This window comes from Varanus komodoensis, unplaced genomic scaffold (genome assembly GCF_004798865.1).
Source record: "Varanus komodoensis strain SLA01 unplaced genomic scaffold, ASM479886v1 scaffold11, whole genome shotgun sequence".
NCBI classification, from domain to species: domain Eukaryota; kingdom Metazoa; phylum Chordata; class Lepidosauria; order Squamata; family Varanidae; genus Varanus; species Varanus komodoensis.
The window spans coordinates 24025983-24053896 of NW_025335317.1; the positions used below are offsets into that span (position 1 = coordinate 24025983).

General features: G+C 40.2%; 1 protein-coding gene across 4 annotated transcripts in view; it reads right to left on the reverse strand.

Annotated features, from left to right (window-relative positions):
- Positions 1-27914, reverse strand: part of RNLS (renalase, FAD dependent amine oxidase) — a 228150-nt gene that overhangs the window by 97676 nt on the left and 102560 nt on the right. For 3 of the 4 annotated variants that reach the window (XR_006413781.1, XM_044420601.1, XM_044420600.1), the window contains exon 5: positions 20513-20686. The exons of the other annotated variant lie outside the window; for it this stretch is intronic. Coding sequence is in view for 2 of the 3 variants with exons in the window: in XM_044420601.1 (XP_044276536.1) it covers positions 20513-20686 (174 nt within the window). In the remaining variant the exon portion in view is untranslated. The remainder of the gene's footprint in view (positions 1-20512; positions 20687-27914) is intronic. 4 annotated transcript variants of the gene reach the window in all.

The following is a 27914-nucleotide window of genomic DNA, read 5'->3' on the forward strand; positions in this document are numbered from 1 at the left end:
TAAACCCTGCTTTTGGACTCTGCTTTTCCTGAAGTTCTGTTGCCCTGGTCCTGGTGCCTTTTTGCTCTTGTCTTTCCTTGTCTCTGGCTGCCCATGTCCTGGCTGCAAACCCCGACAAAAGGTTTCTACAACTGGCACAATATGATTTTCAGAGAGTTTCCCACTATCCATGTCCATCAATGTAGTAAGTATAGCTGTTCTAATTGCAATTTTAAACCTTTCAGCCAAGGATGTCTACCTTCCCAGGAAGCAATGACAACTCCACAGGGAGTACTGGTAAAAATTCAGAAGAACCTTTGGCATCTTAAATGTGTCTGTAAGGAACAAACTGGGGCGTAGATAGAATCATAAAATAGCCCAGTCACTAAGGTCATCAGAAGACCTTGTCATTCTACACGGACCTGAGGTCTACTTAAAGTCCACTTGGAAGCAATCCTTTGGAGTATCGGCTTCCAATCTATGGAACCTTCTGCCAGTCAATGACAGGTAGGTGCCAAGACTTTCTTTGTTTTCCCAACATGTGCTAAAGGTATTTTTATTTAAAGAAGCTTTTCCTGAACTATCAGCAAGTCCTACTGATATAATTTGTATATCAGTATAAATAAATCTTTTGATTTATTTGTATTTTGATTCTTCTTTCCTACACAATTTACTACCAAGGAATCCTTTTAGCTATAGAGCAGTTTATAAATAAATATAATTATTCTGTTAAGTAAATGTTCTAATTTGTTTTTCCCTTAAGAGCATTTAATTCTTCACACAGTCTAGTCAGAATTTCAAAGATTTTCAATCCATTTAAAGACCCAGAAATATCTCAGCAGAAACCTCCAATTCAACTTCATGTAGTGTTACCACCAGATATAACAAAAGATGGTTTGGAGTTTTGTAAAAGGCATTTTTGGCAGATGCTGCCTTCCTCACTCTAATGTTCCTGGGACGTGATTGGTTGCATCTGCTGAAATCGTCACTTTGGAATGGCTATAAAAGAGCCCCGTCTTTCATTGCATCTCGTCCTTCCAGCTTTTAGCCTCCTCTAAAGCAGCACTGGCCTGAGCAAATTTATGACTTTTTCAAAAGTCTTCACAGGCAACTCAGGTTGCGGTCAGATGACCATTTTTCAGAGACATGCAAGTGGCAAGATATGGCGCCATCACTGTCCACAGACTTGTACACTCATTTCCCCCTCAGTCTTCGCGTATTATGGCTTCTGATCAGACCCCTTTCATGGAAGCCATGGAGAGGCGTGAAAGCCACTATGGGGTAGTTGTTGGAATACTGGTCTAGGACCAAGGAGGCAAAGGCTTCAGTTGCTACTCAGCCATGAGCCTCACTGCATCTTGAGCCAGATGCACTCCATCAATTCAACCTACATAATAGAGCTGTTGTAAGGACAAAATAAGGAAGGTGAGAGTCATGTCAGCTGTCTTGAGCTTCTTAGAGGAAGGGTGAGATACAATATCAAATGTAACTTAATTGATTGCGTTTGTCACTGATGCAGAAGATGGATTCTCTTGACCTTTTCTTGGCTGGTCCCTCCAATTTCTTTCCTTTGCCCTTGCTGTTCAAAACACCCAGGTCCTTGCTTACCACAGTAGGTGAAAGTGTCTGTGTGTAGATAAAGGCTATGATAGTGCCAGCAGGATGAATTATGGATGATCTTCTCTTTCTGCACTGGACATTTTTTGAGAAGTGGTTCCAATCTTGGATCCCATCCTTTGACCATTGACCATGTTGAAGGTGATAAGAAATCACAAGATTTCAAAGGTATGAGGAGATTACACAGGGTGAAGTGATAGTTTCAGAAAGACTTAAAGTATAAGATCTATCAGGCTGTTTCAAACATACCTTCTTCCTTACATTTGTTACTGGCTCCACTGAAACAGAGAATCCTTCAAGCCACTCAGGGATGCATTGGACCTAGTTTGTGAAATGTATGCATTATTTATTAGCCAGCACACTTTTATCTCAGTTTGTCACCAAAGGCATACTGGCAAGGTTGTGTGGCCCAGGAGTAGCTGAAAATGTGAAAAGGGGAAGTTGAAGATGGGAAAAGGAGAAGAAAAGGAACGGTGGGATCGGTGAGAGGGACACCATGCTTGCTCAGCAAGAAGCAATAGCAGTGAAGTTGGTTTTGTTGGGATGGCAGCAGAGAACTTTGTGTGACCTAGAATGAAACTGAGACTGTTATGAATTTAATGCTGAAGTGATTAGAGTAAGGGTGTTCTTAAAATAATGGTTATTCGTGGATGCTGAAGTTCAAAAACACATGGAGCAAAATCAGATTTTGAAGTTGATGACAATGTTTTTGGAAAAACATCACAGCTAAATTCTGTGAAAACAGTGGTACAGTGAAGTGTGGAAGCTTAACCACTCCCCTCCCAAGTGATATAATAGGATTATGTCTTCCTGCACTTTGTGTATTTGATGTGCTTTCTACATTTTGCTTAGTATGTGTCTTATCTAATTGTAGCACACAACTAATTTATCACTAGGAAATGTTAAACAGGCTTGTATTTCTGGACTTATTTTGGAGCCAAAATGTAAACAGGGTTCAAACTTTTGGTACAGCACCAGCTCTGTTGTGTATGACCACCATGATATTCTAGAAGTGAACCTAACAAACTTGTTACTGCTCAAAGGCAGAGACAGGAACTATTTATCAGGAATCAGATACTGATGATGCCACATTATCACTGCCCACTGTAAAAAGATGGCAGATGCTAAATGGAGAATAAACAAACAGAATCAGCAAGTCTAACTCAGGCGAATAGGCTTAGCAGCAATGAAGGGAGGATGGAAAGGAGAGGGAGCAACAGTGTTAGAGCAATGAGGAGGAGGGGCTTCTTCTTCGTGATCTTAGCTGTAGAAGACCTCCTGGAACCAGCAGACTTCTGCCTGCCTATTGCCAGCTAAGGGATCTTTCAGCAACCTTTTAAGAGCTGGAGTAACAAAATTGTATTTGGTTAGATGAGTTTGTCCCTCTGTTCAACCAAACGCAAGGATGTCTGAGTTGTGCCGATGCACTTGTAACTCTTCCTTCTTCTCTTCTTTTATCCATCTCTTTTCAGTTTATAGGGATCCATTCCATCCTCTTTTTACTGTTAAACTCTAGCTTGCTTCTTTCCCATATGCTTTTTCCTCTTCCTCACTGAATCATCTGGAGCGCTTTCTTCTGGAGGCATTTTCCCATGGCGTAGTTGCATGCTGAGTGAGGAACATTTTGCTCCCTGCTGCATGGGTTGACAGGTTTCTGCTGTGTCTCAGGTCACCCAGCTGCAGGCCCTTTTGCCCCTTCCAACTATTGCCAACTTCCAAAGGGATTCTGTTACTGCTGTCTTTTTTCTCTTCTTCTTTTACTCCTCTTCCTTCTACTGCAAGCATATTGTGAGAAGTAAATGTCTTGATGTTTATCATCCCCACTATATCTTTTCTCTTCTTCTGTCTCATGCACTAAAAATGCTTTTGCTAAACTGGAGCTCCTGGGATGCAAGCTTGTATCATCCAAAAAGAAATGATTTTAAAAATTCTTCACATTCTTCACATTATTCCATTCATATAAAAATCTATGCTGTTTCATTTAGTTCATTAACCAATTATTAATCAACTAAGTTTTGCTTTAAGTCTAGACATATTTATGGACCTTGTACTGAAACACAAAGCTGGGAGACACAGTCTGGGTACATATTTCTTTTTTAACCCACCCACCCAGTGTGATTTTTAAATTTTAAATTAAATTTCCAAAAAATGTTTGTAATAAAATTGTGAAGATGCTCTCTTAGAAAATAAGTTAAGGTTAAATAATTTTGACATACATTTTAACACTACAATTAATTTCTAAACTGAATTAGTTCTTTCTAATGGACATTGAGTTATGGGAGGCATTTATGTGAAAATAACAATACAATCATTTCTCAAATATGAATATTTGTATTCTACAGGCCAAGTATAGGCATTCCATTTTAACCTTACAAAAATTTAACTGGACTACGTTGCCCAGTGATTGTCAGCCCCTGCTTGGCCTAATCAGTTAAGGGTATTGCATTCATGTTTGTTCTTGTGTTTTCTTTCTTCACCTGGCAAACTGTCATACTTGCCAGGCCTAAGAAGAATACGTACAAGTTATGACAACTAGATGTAGATGATTACAAGAATGGCACAATATGAGTAATAGCAATTTGAATTATAAATTAATCAGAGTTAGTGGTCAGATCTGCACCTTTGTTTAGGAAATATATGAAAAAAATCAGACAAGCTTGATTTAAATCAAAGCTTTAAATTTGCTGATTTAAATCAAAGCTTTAAATTTGCTGATCACTGATCTAAACTGCTTGTGTTACATCAGTTTACCTTACAACATGCCAAAGTGGAATTTGAAGAAGGATAAAAGGCAAGAAAAAACAAATAGTTGTTTCCAAAAGCTTAGACACAAAATCTAGCATAGTTATATTAATAACAACACATCTATTATCAAATATGACTTATATTATGTAATACAGAGTTAATACTTACAGAATTCCCATCCCTGCTTAATGCTGTTACATCATACACATATCAATTAAATATAAATTGATTTTGATTTCAGTATGGTCAGTTATTTATTTATTTATTTATTTATTAAAACATTTTTATGCCGCCCCATTCGCCGAAGCCTCGGGGCGGCTTACAACAGTATATTGTACAGTATATAAGGTACAGTATATAAGTATATATTGTACAGTATACTTACAACAGTATATTGTACAGTACAGTATATAAGTTACAGTATATAAGGATTACAGTATATCAATGAACAGAGCAGCTCCATCATTGGGCCAAGTGAGGTAACTGTCCCAGGCAGAAAATGCAGAAGGGCTGGGAATGGACAGAGCTTTGTGCCCCTGAGCTAGCAAGCTGCCCTCAATTCCACCGGAAGATGCTGTCCTATCACTAGTGTTCAACTAAAGCAGCAACTGCCAGCTAGGTTAACTTTCAGATGCAGGAGGAGGAAAGCGTTATTTTGTCCTTTGCCTCAGACAGCATCTTGGGTCATTCATTTCAATGAACACCCTTAATGAACTCTCAGCTGAACAATTCTAATGCCAATAAAGTTGCATCCTAAATTGTTAATAAGTGTTCCCCAAAAAAGAAAGGAGGAGAAGACAACTTCAGAATGAACAGAAGAGATGCTTCCGTGCTTTCCCAGATAGCGCACAGAAGTGATTTTTGTCCTGGAAAAAAAGCAAGCATGGATTCTGCAAAGGAAAGCTCTGTCTCACATATCCTTTCAGAGTTCTTTGAGAAAGGTGGTAGACATATGGGCGGTTTGCTTGGACTGCCAAAAGGCTTTTGACAAAGACCCACAACAAAGATGCCTGAGCAAACATAGCAGTTCGAGAGTAAGAGAGGAGGCCCTACGATGGATCTATACTTTGTTGAAGAACAGAAAGCAGAGAGTAGGAATAAACAGTACTTTCTCCCAGTGGAGGGATGTAAACAGTGTGGCCCCACAGTCATCTGTATTAGGATCAATGCTTTTCAATTTATGCATAAATGATCTGGAATTAAGAATGAGCAATAAAGAGGCCAAACTTGCTGAAGACAAGAAACATGGGTGGTTAAAACAAAAAGGGATTTTGAGGCGTTCCAAAGAGATCTCTCCAAGCTGTGAGAAAGGGCACCAGAATGGCAAATTTGGTTCAGTGTAAGCATTGGCTGATGGGATCTGAGCAGTGACTGATCTTTGGGTTGTGGTGGACAGCTCAATTAAAATGCTGACCCAATGTGCAGCTACTGTGAAAAAGGCAAACATCGTGTTAGACATAATTAGGAAAAAAATGAAAATAAAACTAGCAATATAATACTGCCCTTATGCAAAACTATGTTGTGACTGCATTTGGAATATTATGTAAAGTTGTTCTTACAACCTTATAGTTATATCCTACTTTTCTTCCAGTAAGGAACCCAAGGTAGGTTTCAAGTTGATCCTCCTCTCCCTTCTGAACTCACAACAACCCTGTGAGATAGGTTCACACAGATTCAGAGATTCCACTCTTTACATGGGCAGAGGCTTCTTCCACATCTCAAAGAGATTGTTACTCTGATCACTTCTGTGCTGGAATGTGTTAAATTTTAATAAATGAGCTGCACTTCAAAGGTTTCATTTTGAGTCTGCTGAAAGAGAGAGAAAGAAATGTCCTGCTCATGACCCAAAGAAAAGTGTCTGCTAAAGTAGCTGCAGAACTACTCTGGAGCAAAAAAGAAGCTCTAACCTGCAGGTTTGGTGATGGTTAGATGTCAAATGGCTTAGAATGGCAGTAATATATGATAGGAATATTGGATGACAATATGCTGAGTTCTTCATTAGCTGAAGTGTGGGAAGCGTTGGGGAAGCAGGTATAGGGGAAATTATTCAGGTGAAGTGTTTACATATCTGAACTCTCAAAGGGGACTAACAGCACTGGGGTTGCTTGCCTTCATGGGCTTGTTTTAGGGGCTTTGTACTCTGAACAACTAAGTAGAAAAGGAGTAGAGTGTGGAGAGGAAGAGTCTGCAGGTTTGGAAAGAAAGCAAGCTCCTTCAAAGCTAGTGTGCAAACAACATGGCAGTTGCAGAACATCAGCTACGGGAAAGGACTTTGCTGAGAAGTCTAGTGGGAAAAGTGAATGGGTGCTGGCAGGTCTAACTTGTGAGCAGTTTATGGAGGTACAGAGCTATCTTCTACTAGGCAGAGCCTAGGAATCCAGTTTACCCATGAAAGTAGGGACAGCAAATGTGTTTTCCACTGTTCTTGGCACTCTGCTTACCAGCGAGTTGCCTCAAGGAATGAGGAAATTACTCTTTGAATCTGAATAGTATACTAAACCATGGCAGGTTAAGCAAATCCTAGAACAAACCATGATGTCTTAAGGGGGCTTATAAGCCACAAACAGATCATACAAACAGAGAAGTGTGTGGGGTTCAAACCATATGCTAAGTGACTGATGAAAAAGAAAGGCATTTAACTAGATGAATCCCACAGCTGCTTTCAGCTGCTGTTTCAGTACATATCAAGTGGTTTTCACCAAAGCTGACATTTTTAATAATAATAAAAAGTTCTGAAATACTTGATCTTAAAAACAAATATATTTTGCTCAAATATAATTTTCTTCTAGGTAAGCTGAGTTGGTGAGATGTTACCCAGTTCTAATCATAAAAAGAACTTGGGCTAAAGTCACTATTAAAATCTATACCTTTGGTTCAAGGTCTCCACAGGGTTGTGAAGAACAAAATGTGCGGAGAAGTAAAACCACAATTCTTTTAGAAGTGGTCGCTCCAGTTTGTGCAGTTTACAGGGCAAACTGGTGCTTGTTTTCACATGCTTGTCTGCATTATAGCTGACAGAAAAACTTTTCTTTATGTATTAACAAAGAGTAAGAATCAAGAACTGTAGCCCTTTAGATGTTACAGTAGGCAGTATTCGGTCCCATGGACAAGTCCATTGTGTGGTGTAACCCTGAACAAGAACCAACATCACGCCTTAGGAACATACATACCCTGAAGCACTTGAATGACCTCGTAACATGAAAAGAGTTCCACTAGGTCAGACCAAAATCTTCACTGTATTTACAAAATGACCAAACAGAAATGGCCTCTTAGGCACTCACAGCCATGTGATGAGATCAGCTGATAGACTGGTCTAATTCACCGTAAAGTCCTCTATGCTCATCTGTGAACTGGAGACTGCATGTAATGAATGTAAAAATCATCTCTCTTCTAAACAGGGTCCACACACATGGCATCACTGTGCGCATGCGTGGTTCAAAAACTTGGTACTCATTCTCATCATGCAACTGCTAATATTTCAGCTAGCCACTTGATTTTAGGATATTGACCTCATTATAAAGGATGCGTATGTGGTGGTCATAGCGTTTTTCAGTATGTGATAAATAACAATCTGTTTCCACTGTTTTATGGGTGTTTTTCTCTACTTATATGTTCTAGATGCACAAACTTTGATGGAGGGTTTATTACACAAAGGGCCTGATCCAGCCAAGGAGACTCACTTTCGATTAGAGAATCATCTAAGTGAAACAAGAGTCAGAGAACCAGGTGAATGCGTAATCAATTTCTTCAGTGGTGTGGAAGCATCTACAATGTCTCAGTAGTTTTTGGTAGAGAAAAATAGCCTCTGACTTAATAAGATGTATCTAGCTATGAATAATGAATAAAAATAAATTCCTTCGAATCTAAAAATAAACTTGGAATTTCCTCTGAAATGTCAGTACTGACGTTAATGTACTACTTTGCAAACGGATGGGCCGCTCTTGATTTTTCTATTAAAAATTCACAAGGCTTGCCGAGCTTCTTCTATTCCTCAAGGAATCATTATAATGTATAGACCACATATTACAGGGATCCATGTGAAGAGGATGCTTATTCAGCCTTTTGTTATCTTCATGAATAATTTCTCAGAGACCTCATAGGGAACAATGGAAGGGGTTATAAAGCTAACTGATAAGTGAAGAGGAGTTGAATGTATTGGTAGAGTGACATGATGAGCAAGAAAGAAAAAATAAAGGCCTTCCTGCAACAGAAGTAACACCCCCCCAAACATATGCTTTACTGAAAACACTTGATTTCTTTAAAAAGTCGTAATTGCAAACAAAGCAATAGAAGTGAAGATAATGTGCTACACTTTAACTGTATCAGACATCAGCCTTTACAGTGTAAAGTGAGATCATATTTCTGCAGTCCCACACACATGAATTTGGGTAATTTATGCTGACAAATTCTCACCAGCCCACTGACTTGCCTATCAATACTGATACACCTTCTTAAAAGTGGTCTGCTCTACGACTATTTAACTTTCAACAGGCTATGAAGATACATCACCCTAACAGAAACACTGCCAATTTTCTTTACTGTCTCTGAGTAAGGAAACCCACAGTTCTTTATTAGTGGATGGCCAGATATTCTGTAAGAAGGATGTAAACATCAGAATGCCCATGTTCTGCTCCTTTAAAAAGGCTTGCTTTTGATAGTTTGGTTATAAAAGCACATCAGGAATATGTAGTGCCTTACTATATAAAGGGGATAGATCTTTTTTAAGAATAGATTTAACATTGGTTTGACTGGCTCAGGCACAGAAAATCCATCAGGAAGCTCATTTTGTCCTTCTGTATAGACTCCCAGTTGCATGACCCGTTCACAGAGTCCTTGGTATATTTTATTTCACAAATGGCTTGTTTACAAAATCATTTTTATTTATTTCTATGAGTTTAAAATGGATTTATTTCTAAAATCATTGGCCAAACAACTAGTTGAAATAAGGCAGTAACAAAGGAGCCCTCCAACATACAGAACAGAGGCAGGGGAAATGGGGAAGAGGTATTTAAGACCATCTAAATGTTTGGCAAAATGGATCAGTCTTCACTAGCTGACAAGAAGTATGGAAGGAAGGGGCAAATTGCCTTCTCAAGGTAGAGAGTTGCATAACTGATCATGCAACCAAGTTGGCCCTTTCACATATCAAAGCTGAACTTCTGTGAGCAGTGGGATGCAGAGCAAGGGCTCTGATGAAGGCTCCAGTGGACAGGGTGGTTTATGAAGGAGAAAGAAGTCCTTCAAAAGTCCTGACCTCAAACTGTTCATTGCTCTATAAACAGTAACCAACCTAGTAATTATGCATTTCATAGTACTATAAAAACTGGAATCAATATGATTTACTCCTGATCATGTCATGTGGAAGCTGCCTGGACCATGTGCTAAGCACTCCATGCCCTGATTAAAACGTCGAGAGCAGTTTGCTACAAGGATCCTTTTGATTATGTGGAAAGTTTTTGTGCGAGGCCCAGCTAATGTCAGACAACCTGAGAGCTAGAACAGAATGCATCCTCTGCTTGGGACAATCCATGCAGCCAGCTGCTCTAGCCATGATAGCCAGAATGTAGAGAATCTGGGAAGTACAAGTAGTCTCCATACGCAACAGATAGAAAGTATCTTAGACCCACCCATCAAGCTGTCTTGGGGTCCCAGCCTGGATCTCTGATGGTTTCACAGATAGCACCTCCTGTTAGTTTCACCCCCCACTTTCCCCCAACCATCAATTATTTCATTTACTTTTGTACAGTTTTCCCTCTCTTCTAAGCCTTAGTTATTGGTAGTAAAAAGGTTTAAATCATGCTGTCTTTTGCTTCACGCCTTAGACCTTCAGCCTCACCCACCAGTGGAATCCTGCCCTGAATAATTCTCTTCCCCAGACTCAAAGAGCTCCCAACCCCTGCTTTAATATAAAGAAAAATATGTCATTCTTCTTCATGGATCACTGCCTTGTAGTGGCAAAGGGGCTTGCATAGCTCAGTGAAGCTATGAGCTATGCCGTGCAGGGCCACCCAAGATGGACAGGTCAAAACAGAGAGCTCTGACAAAATGTGATCCACTGGAGAAGGAAATGGCAACCCACTCCAGTATCTTCACCATAAAAACCCCATGGACAGTACCAAAAGGCAAAAAGATATGACGCCGGAAGATGAGCCCCTCAGGTCGGAAGGTGTCCAAACTGCTACTGGGGAAGAGCAGAGGGCTAGTACTAGTAGTGCCAGAAAGAATGAAGTGACTGGGTTAAAGCCGAAAGGACACTCAGTTGCAGATGTATCTGGTGGTGAAAGGAGAGTCCGATGCTGTAAAGCTCTATACTCCATAGGAACCTGGAATATAAGATCCATGAATCAAGGCAAGCTGGATGTGGTCAAACAAGAGATGACAAGACTGAACATCGACCTCTTAGGAATCAGTGAACTAAAATGGACAGGAAAGGGTGAATTTAATTCAGATGACCATCAGGTATACTACTGCGGGCAAGAATCCCTCAGAAGAAATGGAGTAGCCTTCATAGTCAATAAAAGAGTAGGAAAAGCAGTAGGAAAACCGGGATACAATCTCCAAAATGACAGAATGATCTCAGTTCGAATCCAAGGCAAACCATTCAACATCACAGTAGTCCAAGTCTATGCCCCAACCACTGGTGCTGAAGAGGCTAAGTCTATGAGGGCCTACAACACCTTCTAGAATTAACTCCAAAAAAATGATGTCCTTATCATCATGGGGGATTGGAATACTAAATTAGGAAGCCAAAAGATAAGCAGAATAACAGGCAAGTTTGGCCTTGGAGTACAAAATGAAGCAGGGCACAGGCTGGTAGAATTTGGTCAAAAGAATACGATGGTCATAGCAAACACTCTTTTCCAACAACCCAAGAGACGACTCTACACATGGACATCACCAGATGGTCAACACAGAAATCAGATTGACTATGTGCCCTGCAGCTAAAGATGGAGAAGCTCTATACAGTCAGTAAAAACTAGACCAGGAGCTGACTGTGGCTCAGATCATGAGCTTCTCGTTGCAAAATTTAGGCTTAAATTGAAGAAAGTAGGGATATGCACTAGGCTACTCTGGTATGACCTAAATCATATCCCTGATGAATATACAGTAGAGGTGACAAATAGATTTAAGGAATTAGATCTGATAGACAGAGTGCCTGAAGAACTATGGACGGAGGTTTGCAACATTGTACAAGAGGTAGCAACTAAAACCATCCCAAAGAAAAAGAAATGCAAGAAAGCAAAATGGCTGTCTGAGGAAGCTTTACAAATAGCTGAGGAAAGAATGGAAGTGAAAGGCAAGGGAGAAAAGGAAAGATACACCCAACTGAATGCAGAATTCCAGAGAATAGCTAGATAAGAATGTCTTCTTAAATGAACAGTGTAAAGAAATAGAAGAAAACAATAGAATAGGGAGGACCAGAGATCTCTTCAAGAAAATTGGAGATATGAAGGGAACGTTTCATGCAAAGATGGGCATGATAAAGGACCAAAATGGCAGGGACCTAACAGAGGCAGAAGAGATTAAGAACAGATGGCAAGATTACACAGAGGAACTATACAAGAAAGAGCTTAACGTCCCTGATAACCACGATGGGGTGGTCACTGACCTCGAGCCAGACATCCTGGAATGTGAACTCAAATGGGCCTTCGGAAGTCTGAGCAACAACAAAGCTAGTGGGGGTGACGGTATTCCAGCTGAGCTATTCAAAATCCTAAAAGACGATGCAGTAAAGTGCTACACTCAATATGCCAGCAAATTTGGAAAAGTCAGTTTACATTCCCATCCCAAAGAAGGACAATGCCAAAGAATGTTCAAACTACCGCACCACTGCACTCATTTCACATGCTAGCAAAGTGATGCTCAAAATCCTACAAGCTAGGCTCCAGCAGTATGTGGACTGAGAACTACCAGAAGTACAGGCAGGATTTCGAAGAGAGAGAGGAACTAGAGGTCAAATTGCCAAAATACGTTGGATCATGGAGAAAGCTAGGGAGTTCCAGAAAAACATCTACTTCTGCTTCATTGACTATGCTAAAACCTTTGATTGTGTGGATCACAACCAATTGTGGCAAGTTCTTAAAGAGATGGGAGTATCTGACCATCTTATTTGTCTCTTAGGAAACCTATATGCGGGTCAAGAAGCAACAGTGAGAACTGGGCATGGAATCACTGATTGGTTCAAAATTGAGAAAGGAGTTTGGCAAGGTTGTATACTGTCGCCCTGCCTATTTAACTAATATGCAGAGCACATCATGAGACAGGCGGGCCTAGATGAATCACAGTTGGAATTAAGATTGCTGGGAGAAATATCAACAACCTCAGATATGCAGATGATACCACTCTCATGGCAGAAAGTGAAGAGGAACTAAAGAGCCTCTTGATGCGGGTGAAGGAGGAGAGCGCAAAAGTCGGCTTGAACCTCAATATTAAGAAAGATAAGATCATGGCATCCGGTCCTCTCACTTCCTGGCAAATAGATGGAGAAGAAATGGAGGTAGTAACAGATTTTATTTTCCTGGGCTCCAAGATCACTGCAGATGGGGACTGCAGCCAAGAAATGAAAAGACGCTTGCTCCTGGGGAGGAAAGCTATAGCAAATCTAGATAGCATACTAAAAAGCAGAGACATCACCCTGCAAACAACAGTACATATAGTCAAGGCTATGGTTTTCCCAGTTGCAGTGTATGGTTGTGAAAGTTGGACCATAAGGAAGGCTGAGTGTCGAAGAATTAAGGCCTTTGAATTGTGGTGCTGGCGGAGACTCCTGTGAGTCCCTTGGACAGCAAGGAGATCAAACCAGTCAGTCCTAGAGGAGATCAACCCTGACTGCTCTTTAGAAGGCCAGATACTTAAATACTTTGGCCACCTAATGAGAAGGAAGGACTCCCTGGAGAAGAGCCTAATGCTGGGAACAATAGACAGCAAAAGAAGAAGGGGACGGCAGAGAATGAGGTGGCTGGATGGAGTCACTGAAGCAGTTGGTGTGAGCTTGAGTGGACTCCGGGGGATGGTGGAGGGCAGGAAGGCCTGGAGGAATGTTGTCCATGGGGTCGCGATGGGTCATACATGACTTCGCGACTAACAACAGCAATGTCATTCTTGTTTTAATTTCTGTCTTGATTTTTTTCAGTCAGGAAGACACTCTAATATGAATTCATTCATTTGAATTATTAGCTACACAGCAGTCAAACCATGTACCAACAGTAGGATTACAGCAGCAGATCCTAGGACCTTTGTAACTGGGTGAGGTCCAATCCCGAGCCCCAGGATCTGAGTGGTGACCCTGGCCACTTGGGTAGACAGATTCTTTGTATGAAGAAGGGGGTAAGAATGAAGAAATATGTGAGCAAAACTAATTTCTCAACTAAACCTGAAGGCCAGTTAACACCCCATCAATGGACAGCTCCTACTTGCAATGCTGAAAATCCAGCAAGGCAACTGTCAAACACAGAAGAAATATTCATTGCAAAATAAAAGCCCTGGCCCTTTAATACACAAAGGTCTAGAGCTGGGAATAAAGCCAGAACTCTTCAACTACCCTACTCTACAAAGGCTCAGTATATTTGTTTGCTATTCTTATTACACAGTCTAGTTCTGACCTTTGCAGAAGTGGTAGCTCGGCAGTAATCAGCTGCTTGCTCTTTGCCCTTCCAGAGCAACTGTTTGCACCTCTGGAGGTACAAGAAATCTGGAACTATTAAGACTCCTTGGGAAAATCTCCCTTTCTGCTGTTTTCATCAGTCTCTATCGGGTCACTTCCTGCATTCTCGTCTTGCTCAGTGAATCCTGAAGTCCCTGTACGAAGCCCTGTGGTCTACATGATCGCCATCTTGTGAATCTGTTCCAATCTGCAAACATTCCTCTACTGAGTGTCATGAGTCAAGATGGAGCCCTATGAGCTAAGAAATAACATTTTCTGCTGCCTCCTGTGTGTTGGTGCGAGGCAACTGGCACAGTGACAGGATGCCCACGCAAAACATGTAGGCAAGACAAAGAAGAATGACACCTTCTGTCTCGGCATCCTACAGCTTGCTTTGTCTTTTGGCAAAGTCCACTTTTTGTAGGATCCATACATCAGACTTGCCAAACATGCTTCTTGCAAAGTGAGAATAATGCATAATGCATATGATTTCAGTTTTAAACATGCATGCACATGTGAAGCATCAACCGTGCTTGTATAAAAGCCATTATGATTATAGTCTACGTGTTTACTCTTTGGAAAAAACTGTTTGTACTATGAGCTAGATAACCTGCATTATGAGCATCCTGGCCTGCAATAAAAGCCCTTAAAATGGGGAACTAAGTATGTGCTTAAGGACAAAAATTCCCTCCACTTGCATTGTTCTTCATATTCAGCTATTTTATAGCTATTTTTAATAAAGAATAAGGAACCATCTTACAAAACCTCTGAGATGAAACAGAAGCACCCACCATCACAACTATTTCTATTTTGTAACTAATAAGCACTATTGTCCTACTACTGTTCTTGGAACAGGGTTGCAATTTGCAAAATTCAACCAAGTTAACAAGGGACAACTGAGTACAAAAGAGAAGGAGGACCATATGTCATAATGAGGTCTTGTGGGATGCAATTCATCTGCAATTGTTGGTCTTCAGTATTTTTTTAAACTTACAATAGTTATATAGCTCACTCCCCCTGAGAAAGCTGGTTTTCTCAGACAAATTACTGCTAACAAAGATCCCCCTTCCTAACCCCCATTTTATAAATCTGTGTCATGTAGGATGAGCATGCTTTGATATGCTCTTTTAATCCACCAGGAGCAGCTGGCAGAATCAGGCTTATAATACACAGACACAATGGCATGAACATTTCTTTCAGCAGAGAGAAGATTTGGTCATTTTGATGCAAAATCCAACCTGTGTGTGATGATCAGGCTTACTGGGAGCTGTGTGTAGAAAAAAAGATTATGGGAGATACTGAGATGGATAATGGGAGTGTTGGGCAACTATATGTAGTTAAGTAGGAAGAGGCCTTATGACTAAACTGGGATTGACTGAAGAATGCAAGGTTGAGGTCAGTCCAACAACAATGCTTCCAAATGTGGGAAGACACCAAGACTGTGGGACTTTAAGGATGCCGCTTGATCTGTGCAAGCACAAGTGCCGTGTTCACAGGACCTAAATTAGTTGATGGTAAGAAGAATGCAACAAATAAAAAAAGGCTAACAAGATAAAGGACCAGACATTAAGCTAGCCAAGCAAGATTTTTTGATGAATGCTGATGGATTGAAAGAGTAATGGGCAGGATTCAAATGAAAAGTAAACCCACTGGAAAAGATAGCCTCAAGGCTAATTCTCATATTTTAATATCATATGTGTAACAATGTAATATAATATCTAAATGCTTCCTGTGGAAATGACCACAGTGCATGTGATCTAATGCTAAATACAAAATTAATAAGCTGGGAGGTTAAAAGCTCTCTTCTATCATACCATCTACAGTGTGGTGCAAGACGGGGAAGAAGTCTAAAAGGTGCTACGTGAAAACTGGGAAGACATTTTTGAAACATTTTTTAAAGGATGGGATATACAGCTCTCAAACAGATAAAACAAAACAAGACAAGGTAATTTGATGGAATAGGGAGACACAGAAATAGTTTGTTTATTATTAAGTAATTGTACTTTTGAACCACCCAAGAACTCAAGTTCTCTAGTGGTGATTTATTGTATAACCATGCCAATAATTAGGTAGGTGCCCTATCCATATCCCAAGAAGAGCCTTTGGATACCAGTTGAGTTACAAATGCAGAATTACAACAGAAAACAAAATTGCAGTGCAATTCTATTGACATTTACTCAGAAATAAGTCACAGCGAGATCAATGGGTCTTACTCACTGGTTGATTTATTTTACGATGCCATTAGTCATCCAACAGTGTAAGACACTGTATTGTTTTCTCCAGAACCATAGTAAATTCATGCAATTTTCATTTTGCATAAATCTGAGTAAAGAGATGACGTCTGGGAAGCATATTAGTCAGGTTAGTATAAATTAAGAGGAACGTATCAGCCACCCATTTATGAAACAGCAGGCAGATCACTCTGGTGCTCCTCATGCTTCAGTGCACTTCGTTCAATACTGGATTTAGGTCAAGGCTGAGATCTTGACCTTCCATGCCCCTGGTAAACTGCACCTCCAATAGCCTCCTGAGATGACCTATATGGCAGTTGCATTCATTAGGGGTGCTGCTGATATAGGGCCAAAGGTGAAACGGGTAGGAGCAAAGCGACAGACTACTCTGGCAGATGGCCTACCGCTGTGTCCTTAAACAGCAGAGGCTTCAGTGACCACAGATCTTGGCCTAACCTTTTCAGTGTGAATTGCTGCTTCAAAGGCATCTTTTCAAGAGCGTAGCAAAATTTACCTGAAAGAACCAGTCTTGGATACAACCTACAGTCTCCGTGTGTTGGAACAAGGCAATTGTCAGTTCAGTCATGCAGAGAAGAGAGTTTTGTAATACAAAGTCTAGGCAGAATTCTATTGAAGAGGGCATCAGAAGTAAAGAAAAATAAGAACACACACACACACACACACACACACACACAAATATGCTGCACAAGCACACCTACTACAGAAAGATTGAGGGGGATGTGGTGGCCTTAAGTTAGTTATGATTTTGCCCACCAAAGTAATTGGTACCTTTTGTAGAGGCAATCATAAAAGCAGATTCCAAAAAGCTTTATTCACTAGATACATGGGACCAATTGCATTTTTAAGCATAGAGTTTTAATCTGTTGCAAAAGGTAAGGATAAACAAACCATATTATATTTGTTTGCAAATTATATTTGCCTGGTTTCTAATTCTTCCAATCTAAAATACAGTTCATCTCAAACTGTATAGAGAATTCCCCTATTTTAGGTATAGCTGAACTCTGAAGGGTTTTGTTTACATTTGCACATGTTTTTTCCTACATATTTTTCCTCATGCATATTTTTGTATGAACAATCCATTTTGCAAGCCCTTATCCTAATATAATGCATTTTAAATGTGTGTGTGTATTGTACGTATTTTTAATTGAAGAATTTATTTAAAACATTTTTATCCCATCCTTCCTGATAAAACATCTCACGATGGCTTACAATGATTAAAATAGTAATATAATAATACAAAAATTAAAATAATAGATAATAGACAAACATAAAACAGATGCCTTCATAAAACTAAAGAAAAGGAAGAAAGTAAGAAAAAAGAAAAGAAAATGTGACTGTGATCAGATCTTAAAACATCTGATATCCTTAATTATTAAAATGACGGCTAAATAAAAAGGTCTTTACCTGGCGCCAAAAAGAGTATAAAGTCAGCGCCAGGTGAATGTCTCTGGGGAGTGCATTCCATAGTCTGGGCGCCACCACGGAGAAGGCCCTCCTCCGGGTAGACATCCTCCATACCTCCTTCAAAGAGGGTTCTCGGAGCAAGGCCTCTCCTGCTGATCCTAAGGGACGTGAGGACATGTAGGGAAGGAGACGTTCCCTCAGGTATCCTAGTCCCAAACTGTTTAGGGCTTTATAGGTTAATGCCGGCACCTTGAATTGGGCCTGGGCTTCAACTGGGAGCCAGTGCAGCTGATAGAGGCCCAGCGTTATAAGAGAATAATGGCCAGCGCCTGTCAGCAGCCTGGCAGCTCTATTTTGTACCAATTGAAGTATCCCATTCCAAATGCAGAACAATTCAAATGTCAAGCGTTAAGTAAATTTCAGTTTTTTATATTGGTTTGAAAGTGTAAAACTAGGTACATTCACAATAAAATATGAACAAAATAATTTTTCCCATCCCTAGTCAAAAGTACATGTACATGAACACAGAGCAACATTTCCAGAAGTACAGCAAGTTAGCAAGACCAAAATGAAGAATAAATATATGGTAAACTGCACTGTAAGCTAGATGGGCTACTTAGATGGGTTGGAAATGTTTAGATAACAAGTGTCAGTGTTTTTAAAAGATCAGATTATTCAAATTCACCATCCATTAGTCTACCAGATCAACAATCTTTGCTGTACAGCTTTACGATTACAGTGTGTTGTGCATGTGTTAAATCAAATTGTTCAAGTCCATTGGAGTTGATGGGTTAGTTAAGGGGAAGGCTGGCAACCATGTACTCTTGAATTATTTTGGACTACAACTCCCATAATCTGACCACTGGTCAAGCTGACTGGTGTTTACAGATGCTGCAGTCAAAAACAACGGAAAGGAATCATTTTGCCTGACTCTGGGTTAGCAGTTTGTCTTCCAGAAAAGGCTCAGTGCATCTCCTGTACTCCGGCTGAAATGGAAGGTCTTTTGGTAGTCTAAAAGTTCCAAATTAACTTGGAAGTGCAGGCACTATTATCTGCATATGTATTTTGTTATTGTGTCATTGAACCCATGATAAAAACATAACTTTGTGGAGTTCTGGGGTTAAACTACATGCTGGGTTAAATGATAGAATGCGCATGATTTGCACTTGTGTCTAGGAAAAGGAAAGGTGGGGGGAGCAATGGAGTAGGAATTCAGGTAGGGAAGGGGCAAAGAGGGGGCAAGTTAAATATTCTTCCTCCCTGCCGCAATCCTGCTGAAAATCTCTCTTCCCAAATCGCCAGACTGCTATGGTACTTCCCATCTTATCCTTCAGTCTGGAGGCCAGAATTAGACAATGCTGTTTACGTCACTACTTGTACCATGCCATTACACATTGGTACTCCTCATACCTGTAAAAGTAACTTGAGTTGGTTCATTGGATGAAGCTGATCTCTTTATATACCAGTATGGATGCTTTATCTAGGCTTCCTTAGCTGCCATTTCTAATAATCGATGCTGTCGGTATGGACATCAGCTGATTAATGGGGTGTGGTGCAGTGAGAGCATTTAACAATGTATCTTTAACAATACCTGTCCAGGGTTACGTAGGCAGTTTACTTCACTTCCTAACCTAGCAAGATACACGGACAAAAATCTGTTGGGGTACAGCACAGCTGATTTAAAAATAAGAGAAAATATAAGCCAGCCTTCACCAATGTGACTGCCTGAAACTCACATCATTCCAGACGTCCAAACCAGTGTGGAATTGCAGTCAAACACATGCAGGGGACACCATGATGGTGAAGACTGACCTAAAGTGTGCCTCCTAAATATCTTCCCACTGACTGTCTGAAGAACACAATATTGTTAAAAATAAATAAAGACTTGCGGCAGCTTAAATTGGCAACCTGAGGTTGACACCTCATGCATCTGATGAAGCAGGCAGTGCCCACAAAAACTAATGCTACAATACATTTATTTTTCTCTAAAGTGCCGTAGTACTCCTTGTAGTTTTGGCTGTATCAGACTAACAGGACTACCCCTCTGGAAATGGATACTATAAAAACATTAATATAGAAATTTAATCATGAAAAAGATCCTATTGCTTCTCCACCCGATCCCACAGCTCCAGCCAGGAATTTTCCCACATTAATGTATTTAATAATGTGGCACACATGACCCTTTTCAATGGTATGTCCCAAAATGCCCACAAAAGCAGCACTTGATAAAAGCGGTCTTGTCTGATACAGCAGCTACTATTGCCAAACCCTTCCAGATGTTTCGGATGCCAGCTTCCAGCAATTCTGACCACAGGCCATGCTAGTTAGGCCTGACAGAAGTTGAAGTCCAAAACATATGGAGGGCAACAGGTTGAGGAAGGCTGCTGTACACATTTGCTGACACTGAGCTGGGCTCAACAGCCATGACAATATAATTCGTTTCTGCCTTCAAGCATGCTCAGTGGGGACGTGTGACAAAAAGTTGCAATGCTGTGTATGGAAGGTCGAATAAATAGGTAAATGCATGAATTAAACCTTTAAACAACAGAACCAAAGCATTTACTGGAACAGCAGCATTTTTGTTTGGTCCTTAAAAGACAAACAAAACAAAACATCTCTGACACCAGTTTCATAAAATGGTGTAATGAGCTGGGCAATGGTTTCACTGAAAACCTCCCCACATTTCATTATAGATTTTATTACAGGGCCAAATGTGACATTACATTTTTTTTATCCCTTATAGCATGGCATTCAAGACTCGCTTCGTTCAGAGTAGCAACACTCAGTTGATAGCGTTCCACACCCCCACCGCCCGCCATGATCTACACCCTCCATTGTTACTGTGTTTAAAGGAAATAATGGGAGCACTGACCTATATTGCGCTTCTTATTATCGATGGAGATGAAGCGTATGCAGGGATTATTGGAGATGTACTGTGCTGCCCAAGGGACATCAATCTGTGTGCCAGCTTCATAAAAAAGGCCCAGAGCGTAACGAGAGGAGTAGCTCACAGATTCCAGTTGCTGCCTTTGACTTTTATTAATTACTGTAGCAAAAAAAAAAAAAAAAGGAATTAGACAATTACTCTTCTCTCAGAGCATTAAACCTGCAAATAATACTGCAGCTAATCCGCTTAATCTTTTCCTAAAACAATGCTCATATGTGCTTACAGAAAGGCCAGGTACTATTTCATAGTTTTGAATTAAAAACCAAAACCAAACAACCATGAATCCAGCCTGTATCTTCGCTATTGTTATTTAGATTTTTGTCAGAAGATTTTTTAGAAATTTGAGAGTCTGCACCTTCAACATGAAATATATTTTCCTGTGGCCAAAGTGGAGTGAGAAGGTGGTAGATATTGGGGGAAAAGGAAAAGAAAACAGAGCAAGGTACAGTGGGAAGCTGAACAAACCAGCTGAACAAGCCAAAAAGGAAAGAGGTTACCACCACAGAATCTTGAGAACACATTATGACTAAAAGGGAAGTGTTGTGCTATAAAATTATGTCATATATAAAATATATGTAATCATATTACAAATTAATGTCTACAACGTTAAAAAATCTCACAAAGGATATCATACCGCAAAGTAATAAAATTCATGTGTACAGTTGCACAATTGTTACCATAAATTCTAAAAGCCCACTCATAGCTACTGAGATCTTAGACTCCATCCAGAAATCCAGTCTAACAATATTATTAGGTAACAGGAATCAATACACCACAGCTGCACGCACACAAGGACTACAGCTCTGAGCCCAGGAAGCAAAGCACTTGAGTGGACTTCTAGAGCTGACAGTAAGAACTAATTTTTCCTATGTCAAGAAGAGACAGGATCAAATTTGTTAAAGAGGCTCCATTCTCAAACTTTGGCACCTAAACATTCTCTTTGTACCATACATGTCTTTAGAAATCTTGGAAACTTCAGGTTCTTGTCTATGAAAGTTTGACCTCTGGAATGCCAATGTACTTCTTGTTCTTGTTGGGATTAGGAATAAGTCTGATAAACTGAAGAGGACCTTCCTATACATTTCAGGGATGGGAACAGCCGCTTTGTGTGAATTCAAACATCAAAACTGTGCATGATGATTCCCAACAGGGAAGGAGTTCTGCATGAACACCAGGGAATTTGAAGAACTTAGAGGCAGTGGCTTTGCCCTCTTTATTATAATGCAGCTGTTAATTCAAGTTTTAGTTGCTTCCAACCTCATGCTCTCTTGTAATGTTGTTGGATTACAACTCACAGGCAGTCCTTCTCCAAAGAACCTTCTTTGTCAAACTTCTACAGTATATAATAACTCAAAGCTGGGATAGAAACTGATATTGTAATGAAGCAGTATCAGTTTCATTAACCTTAAACAGAATTAATTAGAATTAATTCTAATTTGATTTGACTTCATAATTACTCAGATTTTCACACTGAAGTAAGATATGCATGTGTTTGCATGAGATGTACAAGAATAGCTCAAAACAGCAATCTTAAATACCAACTCATCCTAATGAATAACATTTTTAACATGGGTGATCTAAAGATTTCAAAGTTCATGAGAGTGATAACCTATCTCTGTGCAGTTATGAAGACAGGTAAAATTTTGAGCCACGGACAAGGACTGAGGCATTCAGATCCAGGATTAAAAGTGCCAGTTCTCAACATGATTCCAGAGTAATTCTTTTGATTGAATACACTTGGGACCATTTCTTTCTTGCCTGCTAGGGGCCCTCAAAATAGCTTGTGACATAAAAATAAATAGAGAAATGGTTAAGAATAGATAATTGCAGATCTCTTAGCAAAGGAACAGTTTCAATTACAAGCAGGATATTAACTGCCAACTTGGTGGCACCTGAAGCTTCATAAATACATGCAAATTACTCTCTTGTGATCCTCTGAACTCTAGTCAGGATACTGGAGGCCTTCTGTTCATGGGATGTTTGTGAAGCAGATTGCACTAGCAGAACCATTCATGTAGTATATTTTCGCATGTATCCAGTATTATGTCCTGAAAATTGACTGAAAATGGGATATGATCAGAACAGGTCCTCAAGAGAAAAAGCCAGATACATATGAAAGAATACAGAAGCCACAACATTGTGTAAGTTCTTCTGGCAAAGTGAAGATGATATTTCCTTGAAACTGTTGGAATCAGTGGTGCCCTCAGTGAACAATCGTGGCTGTCACTGTTTGGCATCACCAAGTGGCACAAGTCCCTCAGGGCAACAGGCAGGAAGGGCTGCTAATCCAGAGCTGCCACACACTTCAGCTGCATTCAGAACCTCTGCCCTCATCACTTGGCTCATCCATTCATCAGTGCCTACTTTGCCCATGGGCACCAAGCTTCAGTTACTCTTTAAAAAGAATGTGTTTCTCTGCATGTGGTTCTCTGTACTTCTTGCTTGCTAGACTGCATGTTCTGCCTGTGCTTAGAGAACATGCAGCATCTTGCACTGCAGCCCTCGTTCAAGGTTCAATTACATCTATGGAACAAAACTCAGATCAACAAGAAAGGCAATAGGAAAAAGCCAGCATTTCTGGGTCACAGTACAGCAGTGTAGTCTATATCTTTATGTCCACCAAGGCAAGGTACTCCCACCTACCCCTGCCCGTCCTGCTCCTACTTCCTGTGTAGTGAACTTGTGAGTTCTGTTTGCCACAGCAGGCAGAAAGAAAATGTGCAATAGCAGCTTGGGCTGCATCATTGCCTATTTCAATGCTGGACTTAGAAGGAAACACTGGGCTAGTCTGGTAACTCTATGAAAGCTGAAAAAGAAGTAGAGAATTGGAGGAAGGCTTGTAGATTGTCTAGTCCAAGCTGCAGTTCAGATGCAAGAAATCCTGACTCAGAATATCTCTGACAGGTGGCTGTCTGGCTTCTGCTTGAAGACCTCCACCAAGAGAGAGCCCACCAGCCCTCAGGTTCCATTGTTGAACTCTCCTTCCATTATATTCAACCCAAACCTATTATCTTGTAATCTAAGGTCAGTAGATATAGTCCTGCTCTGTGGGGTAGCAAAGTTGCCTCTTTTCCATGCTAAACAGACTCAGCTCCTTTAAAGTTTTCACACAGGACTTGTTTTCCATATTAATGGACACCTCTTTTGCCTTCCTCTGAATCCATCCCAACCCAGCACTGAAAATGAGGTTGACAAGTGTGGAACAGAGTGGAACCATTACTTCTCATGGAAACTTGGAAACTCTAATTCTATTAATTCAGCCTAATATTGTATTAGCCTTTATCTGGAGCTGTATCACATTGTTTACACATGTTCAACATCTTATTAACTTCAATCCCAAGATGCTTTTCACACGTGTTACTGCCAGACTAGTTATCCTCCATCCTGTACCTATGTTTGATTTGTTGCATTTTGCTTTGGATTCACCTTGCTCATAACTCTTGAATTACTCAGATAAATTATTTGAAATATCAGACATCCTTTCTAAATCCAGCTGAAGGCTCAGCTGATACACTGAATTTTATTGTACATCCATGTGCAATATTTGGCATACGTGACTGATCATCTATGAATGGGTATCATCTGCATGGTATGGAGTTCTCCTGCATGTTTTGATTGATGAATGAGGCAGCCCAGCTCCATGCTCTTGTTACCTCTAAAAATCCATAATCAGGAACATGGTTTCAGTCTCAAGGTGAACCATCAGTTAAATGGTTAATATGCTAGAACAGCATATAAACCACACACTTCCCTTAAGAGGGTCTGTGCCAAGGAAAACAACCCTGCACCAGTTAATCTTTAAAATAAGTGTATACAATTATTCACTGAGTGCACTTGGAACAACCACAAAATATCCTTCCTCCCTTATTTTTGTAAAACTAGGTAATATGATTTAATTATATTGTGTTTCTGAGAAGGGTGGGAAGTTACATGCTTTTCAGCCTCACTGTTGTACAGTAGACAAGATACTAAGGCACTGAAACCTTTTAAAAGAGAACTTAAGTAATGGATAGAATCTTTACAACAGACCACCACCACAGGGCAGAAACAGAAGCCTTGATCTGTCCCCCTAGCAATTTGTATTATATGGAAATGGAGAGGGTGGCTTTCATTAGAAACTAAAAGTGAATTTGCATTATCATTCACATCCAACTCCTCCTCCATTATTTTAAAATGTATCCTCTAAACCAGTGCTGTGACATTCAGACAAGCTTATTCATTAGGGTTTGGTAGTGTCCCATTTTAGGGTTTCTGCAAAGAATGAGAGATAAATGAGTGCCACTACACAGAAGCCAGGAAGAACCATCTATAAGACCTGAAAGTTAGCCTTGTTGACAGCCAAGATGTAAGGGAAACCCTATTAAACTCTGTTGATGGTGAAATGAGACATAGGCAGAGAGAACATCCATCTACAGGCAGTGAGACAGATGCACATACTATGGCCAATGGTGCCTCTATCATACCATCTTTCAACACTTTGGGGGAAAGTTAAAGGATAGAACAAGATGCTTCTAGGAACAGAATGCCCTCAGTTAGCTAAGATTTTCCCCAGTGATTCTGCAGCCAAACAGAGAAATTTCTCTGATTTTACAAGGAGGAGACTTTCTGGCCACTACTATGGGTAGCTGAATACCACGCTGAAGGGGATAAGCCCTTACAGTTACTAAATAGCTCTTACAGTGGAGGTTACTTAAACAGGGTGGGGACTGGGAGTGCTACCAGTCAGTCACAACAACGCACTTGCATGTATCATTTTGCCTGGAAAAGGTCTCAGTTTCAATCTCTGGCATTACCAGGTAGGACTGAAAGCCTGAAGAGGCACTACCAGTTAATATAGGCAAGGCTGATTTGGTTTAAAGCAGCACCCTATTATATGTTCTATGTCAGACAGCTATAGAAGAGAATTTATGGCAAGAATGTATGACTACTGCCTGGATGGCTTTTTAGCAGATAAGGAGATAAGGCTGGACGCCCACATGGTGGGCATGTCGTGAGCGGAGCCGGCTGGTGCCGGAGGTCAGACTAGATGGCCCGGGAGACCCCTTCTGACTCGCTCTGTTTTCTGTGTTTCTATGAGATATTTAAATGTTAATAATCAATCAATATATCAATCATTTTTTTCCACAACTGCAGCACTATATAGTCTGAGAAGGCATTTTTACCAACAGGATAACAAACATGCATGTATTTAACATAGGGCTTAACCATATTTGGAAAACCTAATCATGATTTTTGTTAGTAGTTTTGTTACATTCTTGTGATCTCAGGAAGTATGCTTGAAAAAATCCCAAGGAAACATGTATTCTCTGAGAATGTACATCTGTGATGTAACTACTGCATCTACACCTGAATGAGTCTGAAAATATAGTTCTTCCTTTCAACACTGACCAATTAGTACAAATCTTTTGGTGCCATCAGATCCCACTGGACAGAAAACAAAACACAAAACCATTGCTCAATATATAAAAATCACTTGCAATTTAGAAAATCATTTTGCTTTGCAACGCAACTCTCCACAACCTTGAAACTTTCTAAGTTAAAATATGAAAGCAACAAGAAATCCTTAACGCTTTATCTACATGAAATAGTTATAACTATGGGCAACAGAATTACAGGATGTGAAAAGCAAAATTCTAGCCACGTAAAATATACATAGATATGCCAAAAAGAACTCAAAGAATGTTTGGGGTAGCACGTGGAGATACGTAGCAACCAAGATTGGCTTGGTTTTTGTTTGTCCTGAAAAGGATTTCAAGCCAAGTATAACCTGAAATCCTGCATTACCTTCTGAACCAACAAGTGTTTTCTAATGCTTATGCATGGGTTATATTTTTATGCCATCATTCCTCTCAGGAGCTTAGTTTCCCTCCCTCATATTTGTCTTGACAACCACCCTGTAAGGTATGTTACTATGAAAAACAATGTCTGGCCCAAGTTAGTCAGTGACCCTCATGGCTGCACAATGCTGGTTCCTTACTAATAAAGCATAAGCAGCTTATGGACCACTCTTCCCCATTGGACAGGGTAAGAAGATGCCTCATCAGTCGCAGCATGAATCACTTGCACAAGCCTGCTGAACCAGGAGGTCAGGAACAAGCAATACCTGGCAACATTTTGTACTCACAGCTGCAGTCACTTAACATTTTTGCACAGGCCATTCGCTGAGATCTGTCACTGCACTGCACCTGAGACCGTGAGCCAGGAAAAGACTAGCATCAATCTCTCGTCAGCCATGAACATAGTCCGTGGCCTCTGGCAAGCCACTACCTTTCAGCCTCTCTTCATTCCCCTTACACTACAGGTTTAATATGAGCAACTTATCTCTCGGGCCTGATACAAGGATTAATAGGATAATATAAATAAAGCTCTTTGAATACTTGAAGTGTGCCATTATTAGAATGAGGATTTCTAAAAATTTCCACCAATGACCCTTTCACTGTGCAATCCCATAATAACTACTTAGAAACAGTCCCACTGACTTCAAGGGGGATTAATTTCCACAAATAGGTATAGGATTGCAGCCTGATTTTGTTAAATAGTGACGTTCCCTTCATGTGTGTATCATGTGCTAATGTAAAAACAAAAAACCATTATTTTTTCTTCCTTTTACAGATTGTTTTGTTTAAGATGATTTTATTTGTAGTGTCTGACTAAACTGTTCTCTGGCAAAGAACCTAAAACTAGTCAATTAGATACAGATTGTCTGAACAAGCTGTAGTATTTTGAAGCTGCTGCTGATTGCTGTTTTAAGTAAAAAAGGAAATTGTGGTTAAACTGTAACATAGGTATTTTTAGCGAGGGCATTGTGTTAACAGAATTCAGAAGAACATTGCCCTGGCAGATTATGTAGCCACTTTTTTTTTAACCTAGCAGGCTATGTTTGTCAAGACAAAATTCCAAGAAAAAAGGATGCTAGAAAGACGCAGCATTAGTCCGTTGGCGTTAGAATGTTTCAAACAAGGAACAATCCTAGTGATAGGAGTGTTGAAGTTGTGCCCAATTAAATGTTCTTTCAAGATGACTCATTAGATGGGATTGGATGGATCAACAGACTTCAGGCTGGGAAGGAATCCTTCTTCCCACCCCCTGGCTAACTTGGCTGGAGACCATGGGAATGTTATGCCTCCCCCCTACATTGCGATGTTGGGCTTTCTGCCTGAATCATCAGCAACTATTTTATCTTGTTGCTGCACTGCACCTGCTCCCTGAACGATGTGGATTGTGAAGGATCTTGAGTGGAAAGATGTCCCTAGCTTTGCCCAGGGGGATGAAACAGATTGCATCCAGTCCCTTCTACATTCCATGAGAATGACAATCACCAGGAATC